Source organism: Engraulis encrasicolus, unplaced genomic scaffold (genome assembly GCF_034702125.1).
Source record: "Engraulis encrasicolus isolate BLACKSEA-1 unplaced genomic scaffold, IST_EnEncr_1.0 scaffold_55_np1212, whole genome shotgun sequence".
NCBI lineage: Eukaryota > Metazoa > Chordata > Actinopteri > Clupeiformes > Engraulidae > Engraulis > Engraulis encrasicolus.
This window is the reverse complement of record NW_026945873.1, coordinates 263,954-273,953: the sequence shown is the minus strand read 5'-3', so window position 1 is coordinate 273,953 and position 10,000 is coordinate 263,954. Positions and strand designations below refer to the sequence as shown.

The 10,000-nt window shown below is 44.4% G+C and overlaps 1 protein-coding gene across 1 annotated transcript in view; it reads left to right on the top strand.

The window, feature by feature from the left end:
- Positions 1-882: 882 nt before the first annotated feature.
- Positions 883-10,000, top strand: part of il1rl1 (interleukin 1 receptor-like 1) — a 36,663-nt gene continuing 27,545 nt past the window's right edge. The window contains exon 1 of the mRNA XM_063193732.1: positions 883-973. Coding sequence (XP_063049802.1) covers positions 908-973 — 66 coding nt within the window. The 5' untranslated portion in view covers positions 883-907. The remainder of the gene's footprint in view (positions 974-10,000) is intronic.

The window sequence follows — 10,000 nt, the reverse complement described above, 5'->3', positions numbered from 1 at the left end:
ATTGGCGCGAGTGACGGTAGCACTATTATCATGACTGCACAAACACACACGTCTTCGTTATGGACAAAAAGGTTGTTGAACATGTTTCAAAATTAACACTTGCCTCAACGTCGGCTATTTCATTTTCTCTTTCTGGGAAACATTTTAGGACCTATACTCAACTGAACAGGACTCAATGAACTAGGCTGATTGAGCCGCGCCCGCGTCAGGCACTGCCTGTAGAGACAAACAGGGGAACAGCGCTTAATCTTCTATGAAGTTCAAGAAACAATAACAATTACAAATTAATTTTAAACAATTACATTTTTAATGTCCATTTGTCCATGGCTTGTAAATTTTGTCTCGTCTTAGTCTCCTTAACGAAAATCAATTTTTATTTTCGTCATATTTTTATTTTCTGGAAGCAATTTTTATGCGCCATCGTCATGGGAAAAAGGGGTGTTGACGAAATATTTTCGTCATCGTCCTGGTTGACGAAAGTAACACTGATGCACGCACACACGCATAGACACACACACCCATGCAAGCACACACACACACACACACACACACACACACACACACACACACACGCGCGCGCGCGCGCGCATACACACAAATGCATACACGCACGCAAGCACGACAACACACACATGACATAACATACACACACACACACACACACACACACACACACACACTTATTATTATTGAAATTTTCAGCAATATTAAATTGTAAAGAAAGTATTTTTTTTTTGTTTAAATGAAGTTGAAACACAACCTTGAACTATGTGTCTGTCTGTACACGCTTTTGTGTGTGTGTGTGTGTGTGCGCGCGCGCGTGCGTGCGTGCGTGCGTGTGTGCGTGCGTGCGTGTGTGTGTGTGTGTGTTTTCAGGCCTGGTGGGGAGCAGAAGTGTGTGAATGTGATGGTGAAGGACGTCCCTCTAGGAGACCCAGACACGGACATGCTGCACGACGAGTTAGCCATAGAGGTACACACACACACACACACACACACACCGGTGTCCTGTCAATATAAGCTCCCTGTCGAGATGAGCTCCTTTTAGCTACTGAGCATGCGCACCTCCACACCGCGACTTCTGCGGCTGATTGCCCATCGAGCTGAGCTACCGAACAGCTGATCTTGAGCATGTGATACAGGCTATCAACTGCAACAACGCAACGCAACGCTAATAGGTGTAGGGTTGCAGAACAGGGAAACATCCTTTCCACAGATGCTGGTGAGAGAGATGCACAACCGCACTTGGTCATTTTTAGCGCACACCCTCTCAATTTCCTTACGCAAAATTACCCCGCTTCAAACTTCTTCTAATTATGTAATAAAACTTATAAATAATCGACCCTACTGATTTAAGAAAATCTGACCTAGGCCCATGTTTTCTCTCGTTGCGTTTCACTTCTCCTAACTAACACCCATATCATCTAAAAATGTAGACAGCTGTCTCTGTTAAAGAAAATGCAAGGAATTTAATTCCCACACCCGACGTTGCATCAAACTTCTTAGACAGGTCATCAGCTGGGAAAATTAGGCCTTTCGTCCTACCGTACTTTTCTCTGTGGATTACTGACCAGAAGCCCTATTGGAAGAAATTAAAACATGGGGCCACGTCAATTTTTGCTCAGAATTCAATATGGCCGCCATTTTCCAAAATGACTTGTTTTCATGCATTATTACATTGTACTATAAGGTGTTATTCATGAACGATTAACTACTTTCAGCACTATTCTGTCCTATTTCCTTACATACATGTTTACAAAGCTTGACTAAACTAAAACAAATGAAAAATAAAGTTGGCCACCTTGCAATATCCAAAGGAAAGTGCTGAAAATAATGATTGAAATGCACATAGAGAGTCTATGGCTGGGAAAGTTAGGCCTATTGTCCTGTCAGGGTTTTCACAGTGGATTACAGACCAGAAGGCCTATTGAAAAAGATTCACCAGCTGGTTGCCATCTCAAAAGTGCTCCAAAATTCAAAATGTTCTCTGTTTTTCAGAATGGCAGACTTTCATACATTTTTCTCAATACTGTAAGACCATAATTATCAATTAAGACAACCTATTTTTAGTGAAATTCTGTCCTATCTCCTATCTACAGACATGAGTACAAAGGTTGGCAAATGATTGATGTAAATATATATCTTTCCCCTTTGAAACATCCTAAGGATTGTTGTCAGAAAATGATTGAATTACACATACACAGTTGACTGCTGAAAAAAGGCTATTGACTTGCCAAACTTTTCACATTAGATTACTGACCAAAAGTTTTTCAGGCCTACATTTTTTGAGTGTGCGTGCGTGTGTGCCCGCGCGTATCCCCCGCTCTACAGTGTCTTTCCCCCACACACTATTCTGCCTCCCCCACCCCTCAGTCACTCATCTCCCCACCAGACACTATTCTGCCCCCCCCCCACTATTTTGCCCCCCCACCCCTCACTCACCCCCCACTATTCTGCCCCCCTGACTCATTCTTCCCCCACCCCTCCACAAAATACTCGCCCACCCCCAATCCAATGTGAAAAGTTTGGCAGGTCAACACCAAGGCGACTGAACTTACCCCCCCCCACACACACACACACACACTATTCTGCCCCCCTGAACCCCCCACACTATTCCCCCCCCACCACCTCACTCATCCCCCCACACACTATTCTGCCCCCCCACCCCCTAATTCAACTCGACTCATTCTCCTCCACCCCCCACTCTAACCCCCTAACCCCGCTCATCCCCTCATTCATCCCCACGCTCCTCCACATCATTCGGTCCCCCCTACCCCCCCATCCCCCCAACACACACACACCCGGTCTACTGTGTCTATGTCAGTGTATGTAAAGAAGCACACTGGCCATACAACACTTGAGAAAAGCGCACTCAGGCACACACACACACACACACACAAACGCATGCACACACACACACACACAAACGCACACACACACAAACACACACACACACACACACAGTTTGGCAGGACAATATGCCTTTTTTCAGCAGTCCACTGTGTTTGTGAAATTCAATCATTTGACAACATTCCTTTGGATATTTCAAAGTGGCGAGATATATATATTCATGCCTTTTTATAGACAACCTTTATACTCACGTCTGTAAGGAGATAGGACAATTTAACTGAAAAATAGGTAATCTTTATTGATAATTATGGCCTTACAGTATTGAGAAAATGTGTGAAAGTCTGCCATTCTGAAAAACAGAGAACATTTTGAATTTTGGAGGACATAGATGGCCCCAAGTTTTAATCTTTTTCAATAGGCCTTCTGGTCTGTAATCCACTGTGAAAACCCTGACAGGACAATAGGCCTAATTTTCCCAGCCATAGACTCTCTATGTACATTTCAATCATTATTTTCAGCGCTTTCCTTTGGATATTGCAAGGTGGCCAACTTTATTTTCATTTGTTTTAGATTAGTCAACCTTTGTAAACATGTATGTAAGGAAATAGGACAGAATAGTGATGACAGTAGTTAATCTTTCATGAATATCACCTTATAGTACAATGTAATAATGCATGAAAACAAGTCATTTTGGAAAATGGCGGCCATATTGAATTCTGAGCAAAAATTGGCGTGGCCCCATGTTTTAATTTCTTCCAATAGGCCTTCTGGTCAGTAATCCACAGAGAAAAGTGCGGTAGGACGAAAGGCCTAATTTTCCCAGCTGATGACCTGTCTATCTCTTATACGGCACACGCCAGCCCGAAACATGCAGACCTACCAAATGCGAAGCAAAAGTTCTCTCACTTAGGCTAGATTATGATTCGTGTCATGTCCTGGGAACAGAAGCATTCAGCGTGGATTTAAATATTTGTAGATTTTTTTCAAATTAGCTGTGTTTGTTTCTAAAGCCTTCCTATAAGCTAAGCTATAATATTAAGTTGGTTATTAGAAACTTCTCCGTGAAAGTCTAAAGGTGCGGACGAGACATGCTGCTTGTTTTAAAATAGTAGCCTACTAAATAAAATAGCCTAAACAATAGGCCTATTGTATAGGCAAGTTATTAGCTAATAGTTGGCTATTATTAGAAACTTCTCTGGAAAAGTCTAGTCGGACGAGACACGCTGCTCGTTTTAAAATTGTAGCCTACTAAATAATTGTGGCCAATAAACAATCATTATTTTATTGGCAAGTTATCGTCTCCACGGAATGAAAATCAAGGTAGCTAATTTCGACGAGGCAGCTTAAATAGTCGAAGTTAGGCTACCGGGAGCTCATCTCGACGAGGCAGCTCATCTCGACAGAACATCGGCATGCTGCACGACAAGTAAGCCACACACACACACACACACACACACACACACACACACACACACACACACACACACACACACACACACACACACACACACACACACGCGCACACACACACACGTTAGATACATCACACACATTACATTATTACATTGCATTTGGCAGACGCTTTACCAAAGCGACTTTCAAAAGAGGACATAATCAAGCCAACATCACAATCAAATACCAGTTCCAAGTACCAAGTCCAGTTGCAAAGAAGAGTTAGTTCATATATATATATATATATATATATATATATATATATATATATATATATAATGAGTACACACACAACACACACACACACATAATAATAATAATAATAATAATAATAATTGTATTTGTATAGCACTGTGTCATACAAGGCATGTAACTCAAAGTGCTTAACAAATGGGAAAAAACATTGTTAGAGATAGATTTAAAAGGAGAGGAGAGATAGATTTAAAAGGAGAGGTATAGAGGAGAGGCAGAAAAAGCAGGAAGGCAGAGGAAGAAGAGATAGACAGAGAATGTAGAGTCATAGGGTCAACGTAGGTTAGGACCAGGATTCTTAGATGTGTAAGGTCCATAGTGGCTGGGCCTATCATAAGTCATAGATAGTCACACAGAGATTGGGCGCTCAGGTGCGGCCCCTGGTGGCATCAGGGGTGAGGAAAAACTCCCTTTCGCTTGATTCATAGTTTGTGAGGGGGAAAAAAAGCTCAGTGAGGTCTGAGAAAAAAAGACCCCCTGTAGTCAGGAAGAAACCTCAGGCAGAGACCAGCGGCCACCTAGGGGAGCCCCCTGCCAGGGCTGGATTGCGAGTAGTAAGGGCGCTGCGGCGGCTGGGACACTATGACGTCTTGGCAGCTAGGAGTTGGCAAGGATGAAGAGGTGGGTCTTCAGCTGCTTCTTAAAGGAGTCGACGGAGGTGGCTGATCGGATCTCGATGGGGAGGGTGTTCCATCTCTTGGGCGCATAGCAGGCAAACGCGGCGTCGCCGATCTTCTTCTGCGGGGGGGTGGGGGTCCTTAGCAGCTTGGCATCAGTGGACCTGAGAGCTCGAGCAGGGGCATAAAAAGAGAGCATGTCTGAGATATAGCTAGGGGCAAGTCCATTTAATGCTTTAAATACTGTGAGCAGAATCTTAAAGTCGATTCTGTATGAGACAGGTAACCAGTGCAGGTCTGCCAAGACAGGAGAGATGTGCTCTCTCATTCTGGTTCTTGTTAGGATTCTTGCCGCAGAATTTTGAATGAGTTGCAATTTGTCAATTAATTTTTTGGGAGACCAGAGAAAAGAGCATTGCAGTAGTCTATCCTACTGGTGACAAAGGCATGAATAAGTTTCTCAGCGTCTTGTCGGGGGGCCAAGCCGCGCACTTTGTTGACATTTCTAAGATGGAAAAAAGCAGATTTTGTTATCTTGTTGATGTGAGGCTCAAAGCTCAAATCCGAGTCTATGACCACACCTAGGCTAGTAACCTTATCTTTAATGTGTATGCTTAGGTCACCTAGGCTTGAGTGGAGTTTTTCACGTTTTTTCTTAGGCCCAATGAGCAACACTTCAGTTTTATCTTCATTTAATTTTAGGAAGTTACTGTTCATCCAATCTGTAATGGCAGACATGCATTTAGTCAAGGCATGAATGGCAGTGGTTTGGCTAGGCTCGACAGAGATATATAGTTGAGTGTCATCGGCATAGCTATGAAAATCAACATTGTGCTCTCTGATGATGGAGCCCAGGGGCAACATATAGAGAGAGAAGAGGAGAGGGCCCAAGCAACTACCCTGAGCAACTCCAAAAGGCACATCATACTTGTTGGAGACGTATTCTCCGATGGTGACAAAAAACTGTCTTCCTGTAATATATGTTTTGAACCACTCTAAGACGTGACCGGACAAGCCTACCCAAGATTCAAGGCGGTCAATTAGTATGTTGTGGTCTATCGTGTCAAAGGCGGCACTGAGGTCGAGGAGGATAAGTGCTGAAACTTTGTTTGCGGCAGTGTTGAGCCTAAGATCACTTATTATTTTGGTTAGTGCTGTTTCGGTGCTATGGTTGGCTCTAAAGCCTGATTGGAATTTTTCCAAGATATCATTCCCAGCCAGATGTTGATTAAGCTGTTTAAATACAACTTTTTCTAGTACCTTGCTTATAAAGGGGAGGTTTGATATAGGTCGGTAGTTGTTTAAAGAATTCTGATCTAAATTTGTCTTTTTTAGGAGTGGCTTTACCATGGCTGTTTTGAATGAGCTTGGAAAAATGCCTGTAAGCATAGAGGTGTTAACAATTTGCAGTAAAGGTGCTGCTAAGCAACCAAGTACGTTTTTTAGCAGATATGTGGGGATCGCATCAAGGCTGCAGGTAGACTGCTTACTTTCCCTGACTATTTTACAGAGGTCGTCCTCTGTAATTGGACAAAACTTTTGGAAGCTCTCAGGTCTCCTAGGGGGGTTTAACCCTCCCCTCGGTGTATCGCCTGAGTGGGCGACAGAGGTTGCTGCGTTTCCACCTTGGATGCCTTCTCTAATGTCGGCAATCTTTTTATTAAAAAATCTAGCAAATTCCTCGCACTTGGCATGTGATGCTGCATTTAGGTTGTTATTGCTATGTGTTGGATTAAGCAGGTGGTCAATAGTGGAAAAAAGAACTTTCGCATTATGCTGGTTGTCTGTTATGATTTTGGAAAAATATGCTTTTCTCTCTGAGCGTACCGCATTATTGTAGGAGGAGATCTCATCCCTAAGGGATTGTCTGTGGACTTCTAATTTAGTTTTCCTCCAAAGACGCTCGGTTACTCTGCATTTTCTTTTTAAGGCTCTAAGTGAGTCATTCATCCAAGGTGAATACCTAGCTCTGGTTCTTGTCGTCGTTCTAATTGGAGCTATGTTATCTAGAATTCCTCTTAAGTTGTTGTTGAAGCTATCAACCATTTCATCAGGTGTGCAGTGACCATTTAGTAGGTCACCTGATTTGATGAGGTCTGAAATCTTAAGCTCAGCAGAGGCATTAATGCGTCGTCTGTGAATGACATTGTTGGGTGTGCTAATTTGTGTTGAAATGTCAAAATCAAAAAACACACAGTGGTGGTCGGAGAGGCCGACGTCCGTGACCGATATATTGTTGATGTCAAGTGCATGTGAAATAACAAGGTCAAGTGTGTTGCCTTTTCGATGGGTAGGCTGTTCTGTAACATTCTGGACGACACCGAATCCATTTAATGTGTCTAAGAAAGACTTGGCTATTGCGTCATCTGATTTATTTACGTGGATATTAAAGTCGCCAGCAATTATTGCTTTGTCATAGTTAGTAAGTACGTCCGACATGAAGGTGGAGAAATCAGATAGAAATGACGAAGAGAATTTCGGTGGACGGTACAGAACAATAATGATCAGTTTGAGGTTTGCTTGGACCCTCATTGCCAAGTATTCAAATGAAGAGAAAGAGCCCAGATTCATCTTAGTACAATTAAATTTGTTGGAGAAAAGTATGGCTACGCCTCCGCCTCGTTTCTTTGGTCTCGGGGCGTGAAGGAATTTGTAATCGGAAGGGCAAGCCTCAATAAAAGTAGCAGCCCCGTCGTCTTTAAGCCATGTTTCGGTAAGGAACATAAAGCTTATGTTTTTGTCCGAGACCAGCTGGTTTACTACGAAGCTTTTGTTGGTCAAGGACTGCACGTTAAGTAATGCAGCATTAACATTCAAAGTAGTAGAGCTATTGTTTATGCGTTCAGGTGCAATCGTAATTAGGTTGTTGTGTACACAACCAGAGGGTCTATATCTGCGAGCTTTCCTACGGGTAGTTCTAGTGACAGCGTGGATAGCTAGAGGGGAACTCTCTGTTGGGCACGCAGTGTCTAAATTGGTGTAGTGCTTTGGATTTGAAACACCTGTTAGTCAATCCAAGGACCGGTGGGCTTCGAGGGTCAGCTCTAGGTTGGTCGCGAGGAGACGAGCGCCAGATCTGTTTAAGTGCCTTCCATCTCGTGCGAAGAGGTTACGGCGATTCCAGAAAGCGGAGAAGTTGTCAACGTAGGGAATGGCTTCTTGGCGGCAGTGTCTCATCAGCCAGACGTGCAGTTGGCGGATTCGGGAGAACTGGAAGGCAGAGAAACAAACAGAGGGGATGGGGCCTGAGATAGCGTATTTTTTTCCAGTGCTGCTAAGGGTATTAATAAGGGAGAGGAAATCGGACTCAAGTTTTTTAGACTGCTGCAGCCGGATGTCATTGGAGCCTGCGTGGACGATGAGAGTTGTGGCAGTAGGATACTGTGACAGCGCGTCCGGCACATTCGACTGGACATCGGCTACGAGAGCTCCAGGTAGGCACCACGTCTGGGCGTTTCGTAGGGTTACGTGGCGAACCATCGAAGATCCTATGAGGACTGTTGATGTTCGCCGGGGTTCTGAATGGGCAGGCTGCTCTCGGGTGATTTGCCTGGGGGTAGCGAGGGTCCGACGGCTTCTGGGTCGCACTCTTTGTGGTAGAGGCTTGGGCACCTGGTGGGAGGGGGGGACAGGATCAGTTTCTGCATCGATGACTGAGTCAAGTACAGAAAAACGATTGCTAGTCACTAGAGGTGGTGAACATTTCTGCAGTACTCCCCTGCCGCCGTTAACCACCTCCGTCCAGCTACGACGCGCGGGAGTGGAGCACGGTGGATTCGGGGGGGACTTCGGCTGGTGTTTGCTGTGGCTGGGGAAAAAAGATAGTGTAGTTAGGTTGGCGCTAGTATTACTGGTTTGGTGTTTCAACGTGGTGTTATGGGATTTTATGACTACCTCGCATTGTAGCCGGCGAATGTCACGTCTAAGTGTTTCAATCGTCATGTTGGCTTTGGCTAGTCTTTCATTAGCATTAGCTAGATCACTGCAGGCGCAGGTAGAGTTGGCCATAATTAGGTCTGCGGATGCAGCAGAAAAGGTTATTTTTGCGAGATAGTTGGTGTAGTGTTGCAAAATTGACTATGAGGTGAGGTGAAACTAAAGCCGAATAGGGCTCGGCGTGAAAAAAAAAAAAGTTATGTAGGCTAGCCTGGTGGAAAGCAAAAATCTATTTGGATGGTGGGGAGGTTAGCCTATGTGCTTATGTTGTTGTAAGAGTGATAACAAGGTAGCGCTAAAGTAATACTACATCGAATCAGTTGTTTGTAGTTGTAAGATTCAGACAAAGCTTTTAGGAGATAAACGAGAATAAACTTAATTTCGTCTGAGTAGCTCCTCGACGGGAATAGCTTGATCCGGAAGCGGAAGTGACGTCAGCAGGTCAGCAGGTCAGCAGTCAGATGAACTGAGTTGTTTACTACCCATCAGGCAGGCATCATGTCAAGACATCATGTCAAGAGTCTGCCCTGGGGCTAGGCCAGCTCAAGCATTAGTCTAGTAGATACTCAAGAAAGAGGAAGGTCTTTACTTGTTTCTTGAAGGCTGCAAGAGATGTGCTTAGTCTTGCTGCCTCTGGGAGACCGTTCCACCACTTGGGTACAACAACGGAGAACAGTTTTGACTGGGAGTACCTTGAGCGACTGGCTGGCAGAGCCAGACGGCTTGTGCCGGACAAGCGCAGTTCTCTTCCAGTACCATAAGGCGTTAGTAAGTCCTTCAGATAAGCTGGGGCCGTTCCTGTGATGGTTTTGTAGACAAGGGTCAATGCCTCGTGCTTGATCCGGGCTGCGGTCGGTAGCCATGCAACTCAATAAATAGAGGAGTGACATGGG